Source organism: Zonotrichia albicollis, chromosome 2 (genome assembly GCF_047830755.1).
Source record: "Zonotrichia albicollis isolate bZonAlb1 chromosome 2, bZonAlb1.hap1, whole genome shotgun sequence".
NCBI classification, from domain to species: Eukaryota; Metazoa; Chordata; class Aves; order Passeriformes; family Passerellidae; genus Zonotrichia; species Zonotrichia albicollis.
Window position 1 is genome coordinate 88,616,624 of NC_133820.1, and position 19,935 is coordinate 88,636,558.

Here is a 19,935-nt window from a genome sequence, read left to right on the forward strand (position 1 = left end):
TTACTGTGAGCAGAAGATACACATTCCCTTGGATGCAGCACAGTGATTTACACTGCATAAACTTCGAGCCTTTTCTCTGGGTATAGTGGATGCAGAAACTTCAGCTAGTATTCCAGAGCCCTTCTGTTAGGAGCTTTATTGCTTCTAGGAACAGCTTGGTCTATAGGGAGACTTCACTGCCTGTATATTGGAGGAGCAGCAGCTGCAGCAGGAACAGCTGGGCACAGAGAGCATCCCATCTTGGAGCAGAGCTCCACATGGCAGCGATGGCGCTCAGGGCAGCAGCGTCCTTGGGGAGGCAGGAGAGGCGGGTTTGCCTTGGTAGAGCTGCCCAGCAGCTGGAGCCCTGACTGCAAAGGGCAGACCTGTCAGACCTGTGTGGTGGCAGCTGCAGCCCAGGCCGCCACCGCCGCACTGGGGCCAGAATGCAGGAGTGAACATGAGCAAATGGATCCTGCTGCCCAACAACATCCCAGCTATGCTCACAGAATGGAGTAGGAGCCCCAGCTCCTCCTGGTGTTTCTACAGACAATCAAATAAAATGCATAAATACTCCCTGGAACTTGGACTTGAATCTAGGCTTCTCCTTTGTCCTGTAAACAATGCCCCATGTCATTCACTCATGGTGAACATTTCCATCAAAAAGATCCTCAATATTAAGTTTTGGTTATGCACTAGATGGGAAGATCCAAACAATTCAGCCTAAGGAAAACCTACAGCGCTCAAAAGTATGTTCTAAAATACCAGGGTATCCCATGCAGGAGAGGGACAAGAGTTCTGGTGCAGCTTTTAACTCATGTGTTTGAAGAAAGCAAGTATGATCCCAGTATCCATGTTGAGCACAGCAACTTAAAAGCCAGATGTGCCCTGGCTCCTGAATGGCAGTGGGACTACCTCCAGTTTCTCCTCAAGGTTATTGTACTTTCCAGCACGTGCTGGATCCGTGGCTAAGATCCATAGGGAATTTTTTATCTTAAAACAGATGAAGCTATTGATTCCAGGCCAGTTTGGGAGTTAAATGGTGCCAAGGTGCAGACAGTAGAAACCTGGTTTCATACATCAGAGTATGGCCCTGATTCTCTGTACATTAATATTGCTACAAATTTATGAACCAGCTTTAAACATGAAGTTTATGAAATTCATGCTTGTTTGTGAGCAGATTCCTAAAAATCATCTTTGGCTTTGTTACTTATCAGCAGCTCTGTTTCAGGCAAGGGAACAAATCTCTTCCACTTCTAAAAGAGAACATCTGTATTAACACAGCAGCACACACATTTGGCAAGTGCTTGCTCTGGGAGGATATAGCTCCAGATGGATATTGCACATCCCACAGGCGACTTGTGCTGTGACAACACAAGCCAAATTCACTTAGAGGCAACTAAGCTACATAGTGGTTGTGAGGTAGACTTTTGGTAGAAATATGAGAAATTCTTAATGCATATTCCATGGTAGAAGAGATGACAATTCATATTGTACCAGGTCCTGCAACTTGCTGCACTGAGGGATTATTGACAAATGCACAATTCATCCAGTACTAAAAATCCTGCATCAAAATAGCAGTGAAGTACTTGAGACAGTTGGAAGACATAGGGAAGAGTTCTGCATGGTTTTCAGAAAAAGCAGTTTCCGAGTGTCTTGCTAAATTAAGCAACAAGCTTATCAGACAGAAGCACAGGACTGAAAGGTAATACCAGATTTTGGAGTTATGCTGTTAAACCACCTCACTTCTGCCCACTGACCTTCCACATTTCCACTGTCCAGCACACTGAGCTTGCCAGCTGCTTTGGGCAGAGACCATACCCAGCCTGCACTGGTGCAACCTCAGTGGTTCTTCCATCACAGTTTTTTTTTTAATCTATTTGCAATACTTTTCAGCAATTAAAGCTAAAATCTTAGTAATGTGATCTGAGAGATCTCAGACTGGAGAAAACTGGTAAAACTAAGCTGGCATGTACTACTGTGTTTAGCTCCAAGTGCATTTTCAGCTCTTGGGGCTTCTGATGACACCGAGAGGTGTTTTGAGAGTCAGACATGTCCTGACTTACCTCAGCCCATAACTTCTGCCTTCAGCCACATATTTGCAATGACAACAGACTTAAGACAGGCTTCTGAGAAATGCCTTTTATTGTATGACAGCAGTTGTCATGTGAACGTCCACAAAAGAAACCATTCCATAGTAATGCCAAAATCAAATTATTACAACAAAGGCAAGAACCAAACCAAAACAAAACCAGAGTTAAAATGATGAAAAAGCAGCGCGCTGTTACACAGTGTAAAACATACACAGAAAGCCACATCTTCTGCGAAAACTGTCATGCTCATCACTATCACAAGGAAGAAGTGATTTCAATTCTTTCTTCCCCCCTCCAAAACAAAAAAAAGAGGCAAATTTTGAATATTTTGAGATATTTCAAAGGGTCAGCTAAACAACAAAAAAAAGAGCAGCATTTCTGATGATTCTTTCTGCAATCTTATTTCACATGTGTATTGGGAAGGCTAAAAAAAGCCATCAACATTACTTAAGAAAACAGCATTATTGAGGCTGGCCAGAAAGTCCTCCCTCTTCCTAAGGGCAGTACAAATGGTATCACAGAAGATTACACCCATCTGGCACATGGTGCAGTTTACTAAAGAGAATTTTTGTCCTTAAAACAAGCAAATAACTAAAATATTAAATAATCTGTCCTGGCAAACTGTGGCTTTGGAAATGCCAACATGGTATGTTGGCTCACAGTGGTCTTCGGAGAAGGGGTGGAGCAAAAAGAGACCAAAACAAATGTAAGAAAAACAATTCTCTGGATCAGAAGTAGACGCTGTTCCTAGATTTTTACATCTAAGAAACATGAGTTTTGTAACTGATGATTTTCAGAATAACTGTATAAAATTATATTTATTAGAAATAAGACTCTGGAATACTTTAAGGCACCTCATGGAGAAGAAATATTTTAAAGGCTTGAATAACTCGGGAGACTGAGTTCTTTTTCCAATATCCCCAGTAAGGTATGCAACTTTGAGTAACCTGCTTTGCTATGTTCAAATAAAGCACAACATTTTTCAAAATGGAAGCTTAAAACTATTTAAATTTTTCTTTGTAAGGAAACATAAAACACCTTGTTGGAAAGATAATGTATTCACTTAACAGACCAAGGCTTTCACCACATGAAGGCCTTTTTTTTTTCCCTGATTTGAGTTCTGCCATTCAGGTCCACTGCACCTTTTTTACACATTTAAAATTAAATGGGTCAGTCGGTCTTAATCAACATCTGAACAAAACAGCTATCAACAATACCAGCAAAACCAGTTTCCTGAATAAAATATTTTTATTGCTTTAAACCAAAAAGATGAAATAATGCCAATGACAGACATGAATGACTTGCTATCAGTTGTTCTACTCAGCAATTTATGGGTTTCAAGTGTGATTTTTTAAGAAATTTGTTTTGTCTTATATTGACATTTGATACCTACAGCAAGTAGTGTCCTGCCAAAACACGTAGAGAAGGAGAATCAGCATTTTCAGAGATACCTAACATTTTTGTGCACATTCAAAAAGCTACAGGATCAAATTAATTCTAGCTTATAGACTGATAGCCACATCAGTCAGGGTCTCATACGAGTGAGTCTGCAGCAGCCAGCGTTTTGGAGTTCTGCTCTGAAATATAACTTACCATATATTCATTTCAGAGCTGAAATGAACTAAAACTGTAATTATACCCTTGGTTTACGTGTGCAGATCTCCTTGGGTCTGATAAAAAAATATAAACTAAGGTATGTACGGCCAGGAGAACTCACTATTCTCTTATAGTATTTAAAAGACTTTGTATTATACATCACATTTCTTCTTCTATAAGGACTAAGTGTTTAACAATAATAATAATTCCATATTGTAGAACACAGACTCTGAATATATTCACACTTCTCAAAAAAGAAGATAAACAAAGGAGCTCAAACTCCCAACTCGATGAAGTGCACTGCCTTCCTGATCAGCTCACCGTAGCTGTGTTTTTGCACCATTCAAATGAGTTTTTCCATGGCAAAGCTTGAACAGAGTTTGGACATGGATCCATGGATCCTTGTCAAAAAGGCAGTTGCGGACAAGGCCATGAGGTTGAACTTTCTTTACACTACACAATCCCCTAGAATTATCTAACATGACTTTACACATTTAAACTTTACTTCTTCACATACCTGTGCAATGCAACCACTACTCTCACTCAGCTGCAGAACAGCCCTATCCTTATTTCAGACAACTTTAACGAAAAAGAAAACAGCCACGGAACACACAGGATGATAACTGTGTGCTAGGATACTGTGCAGGTGGACTGCAGCAGCTCAGAGAAGGGCCAAGCCACACAGAAAGTGGATGTGGCTGGTGTGCTCTCAGAAGGATCTGCCATAAGCACTGCACACATGAGCACATTTGTGCCACATGCCCTGGTGGCTGGTAGCTGCCCCTGGCTGGCTGGTATTTTATCATCAGATGTAGCACTAGCCTCCTGTTGCACATCACTGTGTCAAGTTCAGTTCCATGGATCTCAGTGGAACTTGTTCCAGTGTAAGGTGCTACAAACTGCAGGAGAAGTGTTAGACTTGACAAAAAAGGCTAGGGGCAAAAGCATCTCATTTTGTGACTCCCCCCTAATGATTTTTAAGCATGTTGAGAGGATGTTACCAGCACACACTGATGCCTGATGTTTGCTCCACAAGCCCCAAAAGCCCCTGTCCCTCAGAAAGCTGGCTGGTGGCACTGCAGACACAATCCCCTGTCTCATGGGGTCTCACAGCAGGACAACAAACCCCAGTGCAGGGAGGATGCTGTAACAGGGGAACAGGGACTCTGCCTCTCACCATCAGGCTGGCTTCAAGCAGGAAGATGTGCAAAATGAGTGGTTGTGCTGATGCACAGGCTTTGGCCGCCATTTACTCCTCAGTAAGAAGTAACTTTGTATCTGACTAAACTGCATTCTAGTAGAACTGCTTGAAATGAGAAACACTCGTGTTTGCCTTACTTTTAGACCACTGCATGAATACTGGGTAAATAACACTTGTTCGGCATTACAAAGGTAATAGCAAGCATCTTCAGTATTTTTAAAAAAGCACAGTATTTTCCATTTCCCGAAGAAATCTGTTGCCTTTTAGTCTCTCCTGTGGCCTTTAAACAACAAGATGAATAGATGTATTTTCTACTGGACCTCAAAGAATAGCTCAAATTTTTTCAGATTTGAAAAGACCTAAAGCAGCACAGCACTTGCTTCGTTTATTTTTCAAGCATGGGAATAGTGCCTTTGTGTTGAAGTGCTTTGCCAAATCAGGACATAACTTATGAATATTGAACCCCTTTCTCACTGCATTCCTCTCTATCAGCAACTGCCATTTGAAACTACAGGTTGTATTTTCCTACTTATTCTGGCAGGATGGTAACTTCATACAGCTGAAGTTCAACAGAACCCCTGATGCAAAACTAAAGTTACGTATTTTTAACATATATCTAATGAATTTGTTGTGTACCCTGCAGTTACAGCTTTGGCTTGAAGGCACAAATATTAAGGCACAATAAATGCAAATAATGTATACATTTCAATGTGTTGTGTTGAAGATAACTTTGTACTACACAGTATTTAGGTATAATGACATGTCATTCAAACATTTCCTCAAGTTATTTTAATACCTTTTTTTCTTTGATAACCTGGGTAAAAAGAGGAATGTATGTTAAATTATTTAAATATTTCTTCAGTGCAAATGTGGTAATTTTCTTCTGAAGCACAGAAGACTGAGACTGATTTTTCAGCATTTGGATTTTAACAAAATAAAACTAATATTTACATTCATCTTGAACAGCATTATTTGAACTGTTTATTAAAAAAAAGTATATAGTACTTTTCTATCAAAATGAAAAAGTGTTTTTGGCTTCTTCAAGTTTTTTTCCTACCAGCCTGCATAGGTACTTGTGACAGGTAGAAAGACAGTTCCTCTAGACAAGTGAGTTGCACACTACCAAATCTGCTGTTCAGACAGAGCTGTCATGCTAAAGAGACACTGAGAAAAATTTGGTTTTGCTTGCTCTCAAAATATTTCTAGAAGAAAAAAGAAGGACACATTCCCATTATTTTACTAAGCTCCAAATATGCACACTAGACCTGTTAGGTGTCCTGCACCTGTTTAAATAAAAGAGATCTCTACCACATAACTTTCAAATAAAAACTGAATCTGCCTAATTTCCTTAGCAGCACAAACATAATTAGCTGGAAAGAAAAACATATTGCACTGAAATGAAAGAAACAGGGACAATACAAATTTTCTTCTCAGTATTAAATAGGAAGGATGCCCAGTGCAAAGAATTGCCCCCCTCCCTTTCCTCTCCCGTTGAAGCCAAGTTTAGATGATCTCAGGTTTACATTCTGCAGAGAACAGTTAAGGCAATGAGGAATCACAGTGCAGTTTCAGTTATGCATAATCCTGAGGAAGGATCCAAGGAGGAGTCTGTGGCAAGCTGACCATTCTGAACAACTTCTGGGTAATTCTTACTGAAGTATACCTAGGAAAAATATTAGATTCTATGAGTAATTATGTACAAAGTCCATTTAGCTTCAAACAATATTTCCGGAGATAAATATAGTAGAGATAAACACATATCCTCAAGGAACCACAACAGGAACTTCAGGTTAGTGGCATTCAGTTAATGTATGTCACTGAAAAATTAGTTAAATTACTATATGAACTTTCACTAAAATAAAATGTGTGAGAAAAATCACACAACCTGTCGATCTCTCAAATTTTTGTTAATTCAGATGAATAGATATGTTTTATCACTTTACATTAAACTGATAAGTAAAATCATTTCACTAGCTCAAAACATGGAGATAAATTAAAAACAGGATGACAAAGAAGCTGTGAAATCTTGCGTCTGCACAAGGGTTTCTCATTTTCACACATAAAATGAACACAATGGATTTGGATGTTAAAATCAGGTTGTAATCCCTATATTTTACAAACTGTGATTGACAACCATTGAAACTTCGAAGTATATGTATGAAATATCCCAGCCTTTAATTTGTGCTGCAGAGCAGTTATAGGGCCTATAGAAATGTGATCTCTGGATAGTGAACCACAATAATGAAAGAAGAAGCAAAAGCTTTAACAATGACTCAACCAAGCAACTTCTCTAAAACGTAAGATGATACCAAATAATAGGACAGTTCTTTGCCAAGCCTTTGAGTTCCTGAATTCTACCAATTTCTAGCTCAACTAGAAGAGATACAGGTTTCCTGATAAATGTATAATCAGAACATAAAGGAAATGAAATGCTGTCAAGTTTCACTGTTCCACAATCATCAGTTTTTAGCAGCTGTATCATATCTCTGTTCCTTGACAGATGCGCATAACAAAATGAAATAATGTCAAGACTTGTGTGCTCTTATCTAAAAATGTGTTGGGTGAAAAAGGACTTCAAATGCAATTTTTTTTTCAAAGAAGAATGTGAAAAGTTTTGTTTGAGTCTTTAAAAACAGAAAATACACTATCTTTCTGAAGCTGACATGTGTCACGAGTTAGGTCTCATAGTCAGACTGCTTTGAGTACAGCTTATGAAACATTTCTGCAATTTATATTTAAGAGTCTTGTCAACAAAGTTCAGTTTGTTTGATAATAACGTCCTTTTCATATACATGAATATACGTATAAGACACATGGGATAAAAAAGAAAAAGTCATTCTACAAAAATGTCCCTGTCATCTTTTGTGCACTCACTCTTGTGCACTCATATGCATTTTCACAAGTTTCAAAGAATATTAAAGTCTGATTTGAATCAACAGAAGAATTGGGAGTCCTGTTAAGAGACATTCCTCAGTAACCAGTCACAATCGGATGCAACAGAGGGAAGTTAATGAGGCTGCTGACTGCACACGGGCTGCAGACAGCAGCCTCAGTATTCCCACCCCGTTCCTGCTTTAAAACACAAAACTTTGGCATACTTCTAATGCAGCTTTTGAATGTGATTTTTTTTTTTAATGGAAAGCTAACAGAAAACCTTGGCACATTACTAGAGATGTAATGAAATGGCAGCTGCTTTTCAACTGTCTCATTGCAATTCTTCCCCTGAGCCCAATCCCTCAAGATATTAAATGCCCAAGTCTTTATACAAGTTTCTTCCAGTGCCAACAGAGCTGCAACCTTTTTAAAAGTAATCACTGAGGTGAGATAACACCTAGTACTTTAATATTTACACATCTGTCATAGCTTTAAAGTAAAATAAAACAACTCTTATTTTTCCCTCAAAGTACTGAAACCTGACTGACAGAAACCCATCCCTATCCTGATGCCACCAAAGCTTGCAGAAAAGCCTCTCTCAACACTGCCAAGAGCAGGGAGAACACACCAACTTCTGTTTATCTGAATAATTGAGCACTTTTATTTTTTTCCTTTTTTGACTGCTTGACGATTATTTCTCTTTCCCACAGGATTTTCTCCTAGCAGCTTCTTGTAAACTGAGAAAAGATAAAAACAGTCTCATGATGTCAAGCATAACTCAGTTGCCATCAGGCTCATGGGCTGTTTAATGCACACTCAGCAGTATCCAATTTGAGTTGTGCCTCTGTTGTTCTCTTTGACATTTGGACAAAAAATGGGGATACCAAGTGAGCCATACAATAGCAACTGGATCAATCGGGAAACCTGAACTAAGATTCCAGCAATAGCTCAGTCTTGCAATGTTTCACTAAGAGGCCCATGAGATTTTTTTTTAAAAATTATGTTTCTTAAATATGTCGAAGTTAGTCTTCCCAATTTAAGATGTGTACTACCTCTTAATTTGCACTTAAAGGATATATGCAAAAGTACTACTTTTCCAGAAAATGCATTTGAAGTTTCAGGTTACTGAAAGATCATCTTGGTACAAGTTTGTATTGTACAGGTCCAAACTGAAATGAACCGAGATTCAGGTCCAAAATCCAATAAATCAAATAATCATTGCCAAAGCATACCCACATTCCAAACCATTTTTCTTAGCAACCCACTGCAATGCTTTTTGAAAAGTATGTATGTATGTCATATTACCATTTCTTTTCATGTGCAGCATGCTGTTTTCCAAAAACAGAAAGAAAGCTGTTCTTCATAAAAATAAAAAAAATGTTCTTAGTAACCACAGTAGGAATGTGGGAAACCAACAGCAATACATGCAGCAGGCTCAGTAGTGTAAAAAGAAAAGCCATTGGAATCAGCTCTTCTGACTAAGCGACTTCTCTGCAAGTATGCATGAAGCACAAGGGACAGCAATAACAAAACCCCTGAATTGTCCAAGTCCTTCAAACAGAAGGAGCTGTAACTCTGCTTCTGGGTAGCTGCTGACTGGAGATACAGTCTCTTGATTCCCATATTTTTGGTCCGAGTGTGGATAAGCACCATGCTTTGCATTCTTGGCAGATGCTAAAGCTTGTATCTGCCTTCTAGCCTGGGAGTTAGCAAGCTTTTTCATCAAACCACATTTCAGCAGAGACTGGTTCCTGGATCTCTTCCCTTCCTGTACAAAATCACATAACATTGATGTGGTAACTGCAGATGACTATATGGGCAAGTAACATCAGGCAATTATTTTTATACATTTTGAATCATCTTTGAATGCAATTGTGCAATTGGGGAGGGCTCCAGGGAAGGAAGGAATGACAGCATGACATAACTAAATTTCTACAGATGACAGCTGGACAGGCTCACCTCTTGTCTTTCCAAGGAACAAGCCTTAGGAAGCTGGCCTTCACTTTACAGACAAACAATGGTCACATGAATTTGAAGCTACCCGTTTAAATATCATTTATATAACCTCCAGATTGTCATGCACATACCGCAGAAAACATGGCTAACCCATTCCCTTCTAATAAGAAAATAAATGAAGATACTCTGCAGCAATGGAAGAGGACAGCAGAACTTGTAACACAGCTTAGTTCAAGACAAAACTCTTTCCTCAGTTATGCAATTTGTACCACACAAGAATTTATGGTGTACGCTCTTAGCTACAGTGCTTTACTTGAAAAACCCTTTAAAAAATAAAAAACTGAGAATATGAACAGACACAGAAATCTCTTCCCTGATCTTCAAGAAGTCCAGTAATATAGCATCCAGACATGAGCACACAGCCTCCATGACTGCACTACTTTTCTTTTTTTTTTTTTCAACTTGCTGGAAATGCATCTATTTTTTACTGGAAAATAGTCAAACACCTGCCATTTTGTTTCTTGTCTTTGTGTGTTGTTCCCTGTCCACTGGTCTTTTGTTTCCCCAGGTGACATTTTAGACTTCGTGCTCCTCTAGCTCTGCTCCACACATCCAGCAATTTGAGGAAAGGAAAGCATAAAGGCTAAAGAGCTTTGCCTCTCTCCTGTAAAAGGCTCTCTTAGGTTACCAGTGCCTTACTCACATGCTGAAAGCCCAGTTACATGGGTTCCAAGCAAGCTGCTGCCAAACTGAGCACTGCCAGTCTCAGCTGGAGCAATGCTGAAACTTTGCTGGCACTGAGGGAATTAAGTCTTGCCCTGGACGTCCTGTGTGGTAAATTATGAAGAAAAAAGAAAGCAAGCCAAAGCTAGTCAAAGAGATCCTCAATCACAGGTCATTCTTTTTTATCTTCTTATCTCTGCTTCAGCTTTCCATCTGAGAATTGGAGATGATATAGGCTCGCCTCACAGGCATATTGTGAAAACGAATCCATTGATGTCTCTTAAACACTTGGATTGCCAGAGGAATGCTCACAATAACATTAATAATTCTGTACTCTGAGTAGGATTTGAACAGTTTGAAATCAGGCACAGAGCCTTGCAGGAACAAGGAGGTGACAAAACATTGAATAGCTGTTTCTTAGCTGAGCCCTGCTCATTTTTGGTGCAGAACAGAGAGCCAGGGTACCAGAAAGAAGTAAGGGAAAGCACAACAGAAGGAATGTAATCAAACCCTCAGGGACCACAGCATGGTCACAGGCATTGAGCCCCAACTAAAACCTGATGCACCCTTTAAAAATAGAGACATAACATATAAATATTTGATTCTGCAGCCCTAACGTGTTTTTCACAGCGAGTTAAGATCAATGCCCAGCACAAGTGAGTATGTCCTATATTATTTACACTTACTGTTTTGTGTACACACAAAAGGAAGCAAGAAATCCAGTCTTTCAACTTGGGGTATATAAATACATGTATCATTTGGAAGTCTGTGTATATCCCACTGAAAATTATGGCTTTGCCTTGCAAAACTGACAGATCCTTTAGTGGAAGGCTTACTGCAACACTGAATATGCTAACTTGAGATAAACAAACTGCAGAGACAAACTTAATTATCTCTTCTTCTAAAATTACCCGTTTTGCTGTTTCCATCAGAGCAGCAGCTTCAGTCTTGCCCACTTGTTGCACCATTTTGTAAAACAAGCTGTCTTGTTCTTGCAGCAAAATGTAAGGCTCACCGTATTCTTTCAGTCTTCCCGCATCTAAAACCTGTTAAATCAGCAGAAACCAATGTATTAACATAAAAAAAATTAAAAACTAAATGTTAGACACTAGAAACCAAATGTAGGCAACTACAGGCAAGGGGGAAATGTATGCATTTTTAGTGTTAAGATGAATTTTGGACCCTGAAAATGAATTCTGCCCTCTTCAAACTAGTATAGCACTTTCTCAGTTTACAGACTTGTTGTACAATTTTAGAGTGCCCTACAGCCATTCCACCTATAGGAATCCAACATGAAGTTATGCAGAATATGGAAATACAATGTTTGTGCAGCCAACAAAGCAGATTATAAGATTCATTGTGTAAGAAGGAAACAAAGAGGTCCAAAATGGGCTCTGAAGTAAACAGCTGTGGGTAAAAACCACGCAATAACCACCAAGACGGTTAAGGGAGAGTAAGTAGGTCTTTTGAATTAGAGGTGAAGGTGTAATTAAAGAAAATGAGGGTGTTGCTGAAAAGATAAACAATTTCTTGCATCAGTTCTTGCCAACTATGGATTAGAAAGATATTTAAACCTGACCCTATTCTTTCCACGTAAAGAAAAGATCAGATACCACCATGGACACACGTACTCAAAAAGAGAGGAAGGAAGAAAGAAAGAACAACAGTGAAATTAAATAAGCATGAAATCAATAATCCACAGAGAATATACACAGTCAAAAATATAGGAAAATATTAAGAATATGCTGATTGAACCTCTATGAAACTCTCAGTTCTCAGACTAGTGACTTCATTTAAGGACTGCATGGCAGCAAACACTGAATTTACATTTTAAAAAGCCTTTATAGGATTAATTCAAGGAAATTTTGGACTAGCATATATATTTTGATGTAAGACACCAAATTAATTGAAACAGTCATTAAAACAAAAGAAGACACATAGAGCACAGGTAGAATTAATTCTCCACAGTTTTAGCAATCACAAATCTGATACAATTTTTAATGTACCAGAAGAAAACTAAAGGAAAAATGGTTTATGTGGATTTTCAGAAAGATACCTGGTGTAACTAAATAACCATGCTACAAAGAACAAAGCTTTTCAAAAACCTGGACAGAAAACAAGAGATTTGAATTGAACAGTGCAGCTTCTTTGTAGAAAACTGAACAGGTAGGAACTGGTGGGAAGCATATTTTTCTGCCATAGGTGATAGCTACTTATGTTAATCATCAGAAAAAGGAGGTGTCAGAGAAGTGACAAACCTGTAAATGACACAAAAATGTGCAGATAAGAATAGACCAGGGGTTCAGATATACCTAACTAACCTAAGAGAATGAGAAACACAATAGCAGGGAAAAGCCAATATTGACAAATGCAATGCACTCAAATACTTAACTGGCTTATAAATTAATGGTATTGACTCAAGAAAGAGATCTGGGTTTTAGTCTACAAGTTCAGTACTTTACGCCATGAGTAGGAGTAATGGAGTTTTAAAAAAAAGGGAAAGAATTCATGTGAGAAAACAATTCAGAAAATATTTTTGCTCTTATATAAATAAAAAACTGAATGCACAGGCGTGCTATTGACAAAGATATTGCCACAACAAAAGGACTTCAAGGACTCATAACTCAAACCATAATTGTGGTGTACATACTTATGAGAAAAAAAAGAAAGATCTAAAGAAATGGAGCTGTTGATTTCAGAAAAGAAATTAATAAAAGGTATGGCGAGGACAACTTCCAAAATAACAAAAATAGCGTGCAAACTTCTGTTTGAAAGAAGAACCTCCAACAAGCCTGCAGATAAATTCAGAGTCCTTTGAGGAAACTTTCAAACATGTCCTTTGCCTGTGCCGCTCCAGAGAACCACACATCCTCATGGCCAAGGGCCTGGCAGATCTCCAAGCAGCCTGGACCCCAGTAAATGACAAAGCCCACAGGGAAGGGGCACAGCTGAGCTGACTCCTTTGCCTGCACCAGTGTGAAAATCCTGCAGTGCCAAGATCACTGTCAATTTGTTTGACACCAGAGACCCAGCACCAAGGAAAAAGGACCCACTCCTTCCCTTCCCTTTCGGTTCAATTAAGTGCAGGGCATTTGAATGGAAAATAACTCAGACAACAAACAGCTGCATAATTACATCTAATTTTATAAACTGTATGCACAGAAACCTACAAGAAGATATTTGCTATTTTCAAAAGCTCTTAACTTAGAGAACCCAGCCTATATTATGAATTTTCTTTGCAAGTTATTCCCAGTATGGTTTGAAATTGCAGCTGAAGAAAGTGCTCACAGAAAAATCTTAAATACTAGTAATACTGCACAGCACAACATGCAGTCATTTAATACATGGAGTATTTCACCTACTATAATTGCACACAGGCTGACTTTTCAGTGTACTTAATCCTATCCAATTTACTCTAAACATGTAATGATTAATTATAAATATAATTTTTATCACAACCATCACAAACTCTGAATCAGTTTTAAGTCACAGTTAGGGACAGCTTCCTTAAAAATGCAATAAATTATCGTATACAATTCAACATTTAAATCAGGATGCCACAGCACTGAGCATCTCTGTCACCTTTAAGTAAAGCTTTTCTCAGCATAGCACTAGATTATGCAAGCACTCCTTAAGAAAGGAAACAAAAAGCATCTTCATTAAATGTGTCTCTTACTGGTAAAGAATTGCAATAGACAAGTAGAGGGTTTTAAAAAATTATATTACTGTAGTATTGCAATTTTAACATTCGTTTTGCAAATACCTGAAACAACCACAAGCATAGACAATCTTTCCCCTCCAGAGAACCTGGGGAAAGGGAAAAAATAATTCTTTCTTGCCAAGTTTTAAACAGTCAAGTCCAGAAGATGAACAGAGAGAGTGAGCAATTTCTGTCCAGAGAAACTCCATCCACATTTTAAACAAATCATTAACCTACTCATAGCCTTTCTTTGGGAACAGAACCCAAACTTGGTTATAAAGATAAACAGAACAGCCATAGAAAAATAAGCTGTGTTACTTTAAAAAAAAATCTGAAATGAAAAATGAAGAATGAAACTGAACAGACAATATCATTTCTACAAGTCAGGAACACTATAAACCCTGTTCACCACAGAAAACCACTTTCTCTAAGTGCTGTCATCCATGAGACAATGGAGAAAATTTAGGCTGGTTTACTTGGTAGTTATACATATATATATTTATATATTTATTAAAAAGCACTTAGACAAAGAGATAGGTACTCTTCTTTGAAGAAATGTGTGCTGATAAGATTTACATAAATAAATAGGTACTTTGGCTAAGGCTTTGCATACTCTTACTCACTGACTCCAAGCCAAATTAAAATCATTAAGACTTCAAAAAGCCAGCTAATCATTCAGGAAAGGTGGAATCTGGTGTTTACCAGCCACATATTTTCCGATCAACTCGCAACGCTTATCACTGCACAATACACGAGAATCGAACCCAGATGCATCCCAAGGCAGTTGTACCAGTGGAACTCGATACAGGAGAGCCAGAGAAACTTGTAGCTGGTGAAATCAGATCACAGGGAGATTGTGGAGGACACACACAGGAGCACTTGACTCTGAATCAGACTTGAATTTCATCACAGACTGCAGCGCAGATATTGAGAGAGGGGTTTTGTGCAAATCACTCAACTTTTCAGCTCCTCACCATGAATCTTTGTTAAAATACAAGAAATAAAGACTTGATCATTCTGTGGGAGCTAACTGCCTGTGAAATACTTCGACAGCCCAGAGTGAAACAAAAACAAACACAAAAGAGTTATATAAACCCAAAGTGGTCATATGTAAACCAGGGCCAGATTCTCCACCCTCTTGCACCGGCAGCTTCTTTTACCTCGCCTGCACTGTTCTTGCCTTTGTAGTACCACCTTTATGGCTTCAACAGGATTTTCTCATATGAAAGGGTAATTCCAACAGTACAAAATTTACAAAATTGGCTGCTGGCAATCATACAAAAGAAAACATGCAGGAAAATTGCTGTTCAATGGAATTTGCTCACCTCCCTGAGAATGGTGAAAACATCTTCACTTATAGCTATCCAAATTAGCATTACTCAAGCAGCAATACAGAGATATGTTAAGTTCAAACACAGCTCAAATGATGTATTAGTCTTGAGTAAAATCCTCACATGCCATCTAATTCTATTTCACCTAATGTTTCATCCTGGTTAAATAGTCTGGGGCAGTGACTGCTCATCTGAGTTGCGATCTTTCCAGAACATTAAGAACCATACTGGTGGAAGACAACATAGTTTGGAGCAGCATTTTTTTTGAATTTTGGGGCACAGAATAATACAGAATGGGGATCATTAAATATGACAGGGAAGGACAGAGAAACAGAAAAGAAGTGCTTGATCTTGACCTGCAATATCAAACATGAGAAGATTATTAGCCATTTAAATGTGTTTATGTTAACTCTAACTAGCACAGGAGTATTTGCCTATGCCACAAAAATGTTGGTGAACTAAATTTGGGTAAGATTTGAGCACTACATTTTGCCTCATCTGTAACCTACCAGGGGATCTATCCCCACTTTGCCTAGGTCCCTCCCTAAACCCCCAAGCTTTGCAGTATTTCCATCTCACAGTTTTGTACTTTAATGTACCAACCAGGACAAAAAAGTAGGGGAAGGAAGACAAAAAGTAAAACATAAAATGGTGAAAAAGGAGTCAGGAAATCCATTTCACCATGAAAAGAGAAAAACAAAACAATAAACAATGAGGATACTACGTCAAGACAGTTGAGTTTCCAGCAGACACCTAGAAAGCAGAGCCAGCAGAATACCCTTTCTCCTTGATGATTCCTCAAATAATCCATATTGTTCTGTTGCACATGACCTTGCAGAAGCCAACACTCATTCTGTAAGTGAATTTTACAATCTTCTTTGTAGATTAATATATGTGAAAGAAGTGTCATTGGCCACAGAGAGAGAAAGAACAAGGGTCTTCTAAAACACTGTAACAACCACCATGTACTTACAGCTCTCCATAGACACAAAAAACAAAGTTCTAAATCCTGTGTTTTCTAACTTTCAGCAACAAAAGCAGACAAACCAAGAGAACAATAGTTATAAAACATTCTGAGGAAAAAAACAATCCAAGGTTGGAAGTGTTCAGCAACAGAGGAGGGGGGCATGGGAATTTATTTCAATTATTATTGAGGAATGACTAGTATTCTTATTCACGTTCATATTCACCATTAAGCTAGAGGGGAAATGGGACATTTAAGAGTTGATCATAAATGTTTTTATTTCCTATTCAAAAGGAAAATAATTCAGGGAAATTATCTCCTTGGGAATACATCTGATTTAATTTAGACTTGGAGAAGACATCACCAAACAAAAAAATCATTATTAAAGTTCAAAACTCTGCTAGGAGTACAACTTAGAACAATGTTTTCCTCAGAGAGCATACATCAAGATGATCTTCAATAAAGTCCTGGGAAGAGGAGAATATTCAGGAGATGCTTCTGGTTACATCATATTATAAGAAATATATTCACCCAAGACAATACACAGCTTTGTGGGAAAGAGTCAACAGCCTGTACTCCAGTTGGCATTAAGTTCAGATGCAAGCATGTTCTGTCTCTTCTGTCTCATCATGGTTTGTCAAAACAGATCAGAAACATGCACATACTTCTCTGAGGAATCATTTATAAATATCAACCTATCTAAACATGTTTGTGAACATCGAAGCACATTCAGAAGGCTGCAAATATAACTCAGAAACCATTTTAAAGGGTTCTTTTCTCTTTTTTTTTCTTTCAGTTTTTTTTTTTTTTTTTTTTTTTTTTTTTTTTGTGGTGGAGCTTTGGTTGGTTATTTTTTTGGGCTTTTTGTTTTGATTTTTCTTAAGCCTTCAGGTTTATTCAAAGCGTTCCCCATGCTCCTTCAGGGCTCCTATACAGATTATTCTACCAGTAACTCCAGACAAATCTGGTGTCAAATAATGTATTTTTCATGCATCATGTACATTAACAGAGCAGAGTAGACCTGGGAATTCACCTTCTTATAATCTGAATTATTATTTTCAGATTTTCCAAGTAACTCACCTCAGCAGAGTTTAACTTTGCTGTAACAATGCCAGAATTGCCACTGGTCATTAGGATTTGACATGAATCCTCACTATCCCCTGCTTCACAGAAAAGGCCACTTAAGACATCTTGTTCTGTAAGCAGAAAAAGTGGGTTTCTCTAAACTGAAATTATTCTTTGGCTGCAACCTAGGGGAAATTGAGCATGCAGCACTGCCTGGCAAATTGGTTCACACAGGTCTTCTTTAGGCTCTGTGTAATTTAAAAAATCTGAATTTTTAAATTTTTAAAAAATCTACCTCCTTTTCCTCCAACTGATGGCATGCCACTGCAAGCTGAATGGAATGTCATCCATCCAGGGAAAAATACCAATGACACATGTAGTAATGAGACTTATTCCAGTGATGATCCCTCGATATGAACTCCTTCTGTGTCTCACTGAAGAACTCTGTTAACCACACACTGCAGACGTCTCTTGCATGGCAGAGTTTCCTCACCTGCAAACATCTGATATACCAGTGTAAGTCCAACCCTTGCTTCAGAGGGTTGAAGGGGCCTCGTGCCAGTGCTTACCAGCAGCTGACAAAAACACCTGCATCCTGACAAACCCCCCCCTTGGTCAATCAGTAATGACTGCTTCCACCACTGTGCAAAGCCACATTTCTCAACTGGGATTGCAAATGTGGCCCTGAAGTGATATATTATATACTTCAGTTTAAAAAATCCCACTCTTCAATAAGGCTTTTGAGGGTCTTAGAAGGGTAGATAAGCTACAAGGATATTATACTTTTCAAGAGGTTAAGGAATATTGTTGCAGATGACTGAGCATGTCTCCTGGTTTTATCAGTTTCTGATGACAATGAACTTGTGGCTCAGCTGCCATGCACAGAGTTTCACCTTATCAGAAACTCTCTGCTCAGGGCACCAGCCACCAGCATGACCTGTGCTAATTTGCTTTTAAACAGTAATACAGTATTTCTCAGCAAGCAAAAATCATTCTCTAAAGATATGTTAGTATTTCTAGTACAGTCTAGATTCCATACCACTGTCTTTAAAGAAACATGATACGACCATCCTGTTCTTACACTGATGGAAACACATTCACACACAAATGCCTGACAGACTGAGAGATCAAAGTTCATCAAACATTGGCTTCACTTCCTGCAGAAATTAAAATTCAAATTCTTTGTTTGAATGTGAAGTACTGCCTCAATAATTACTTGTTTTATTTAGGCAAAAGAAGAATCTTGTTGGGCAGCCCTCTTGAAATGGGAGCAGCTTTTAAGAACTAAAGATGCCAATGTTTTAGAGAAGTGTGGCTTAAAACTGGCAGAGAGAATCAAGAATTCTAGTGTATTTTCAAGCTCTTTGGGATTTTGACTGATTTTAGAGGCAGATAGGCCAGGTGTGACATTAACAACTGTCACAGACACACCAGCTGAGAAGACCCACTCTGATACAGGACCATGGCACATAGCAAAACCTGGCCTAAACACCAATACAGAATCTTCTTTTAATGGTAAAGATGCATATATTACTCAGCTTTGAAAGCAACATCTTCACTGCTCATATTTGTGGAATTCAATAACTTCCAAGAAAGAAAAAGGGAGGGTTTTGTTTTCTCTTCTGGTTTGGTAAACATCAACCCAGTTTCAGAAGACTTGGGAGCACTGGAACCTGCCTTTGTTCAGAATCAAAACTGACCATTTCTGAAAAATTATTTGCTAAATTTGTAGCTCTTACCGAAACTCTGGAAGTCTTGAGTTAACAAAAGAAAGGAGAAACCTAATGGTCTCCAGGCCCTCTGCTCTCCATGCAGGTCCCCTTCTATGAGCACCCTTCATATTATTGTCTTCACATTTCCTTACTCAAGAGACTTTGGTCCCAGAACTCAGTGGGAATCTTTCTTAGGTTGAATAAAAACAAGAATGAATTTAGTTCTAATATTCCTTAGTCCATATTTTCAAGAAAGAGGCTGAGTCAAAAAAGGAGCTTTATTAGTGTTTGTTCCTTCTGAATAATGACAGCAGGTGCACCAGTATGAATGTAGCAATTTTACTGCAGATTATTAGATTCAGACCTACAAGGTACTTTAGGGTTTTTCGGAAGAATTAGATGCTTAGTTGCAAAATTCTGGCATCCACTCTAGCTACTATAATCCATTAAGCTCCTTTTACATTCTTTAACAGAACAGATTTCAATAGCACAAGCATAATATGCAATAATATTTCACCACACTCCAGATACTGGGCTCACAGAAGGTCAAATCCACTTCCACCTTTCTGTTACAGAATGAAAAAAAATACCAATTTTATACCCATCCAGTTGTCCTGCTTTGGAATTTTGAAGGAAGTAATAAAATTCTTATTTTCATTAATTTTCACATTCTATCATCCCAGGCTCCAGGAATATTTATGGTCTCATCAATTGACCTTTCTCAGACATCCCAAGCACTTG

The 19,935-nt window shown here is 38.4% G+C and overlaps 1 protein-coding gene across 2 annotated transcripts in view; it reads right to left on the minus strand.

Moving 5' to 3' along the window:
- Window positions 1-2,106: 2,106 nt before the first annotated feature.
- ABCC4 (ATP binding cassette subfamily C member 4 (PEL blood group)) overlaps window positions 2,107-19,935 on the minus strand; it is a 142,924-nt gene continuing 125,095 nt past the window's right edge. The window contains exons 30-31 of one of the 2 annotated variants that reach the window (XM_074535621.1): window positions 11,334-11,468; window positions 2,107-6,532 (exon numbers count right to left, since the gene is read on the minus strand). In XM_074535621.1, coding sequence (XP_074391722.1) covers window positions 6,425-6,532; window positions 11,334-11,468 — 243 coding nt within the window. In that variant the 3' untranslated portion in view covers window positions 2,107-6,424. Of the gene's footprint in view, window positions 6,533-11,332; window positions 11,469-19,935 lie in introns of those variants that run through there. The other variant, XM_014273652.3, reaches the window with a different exon arrangement.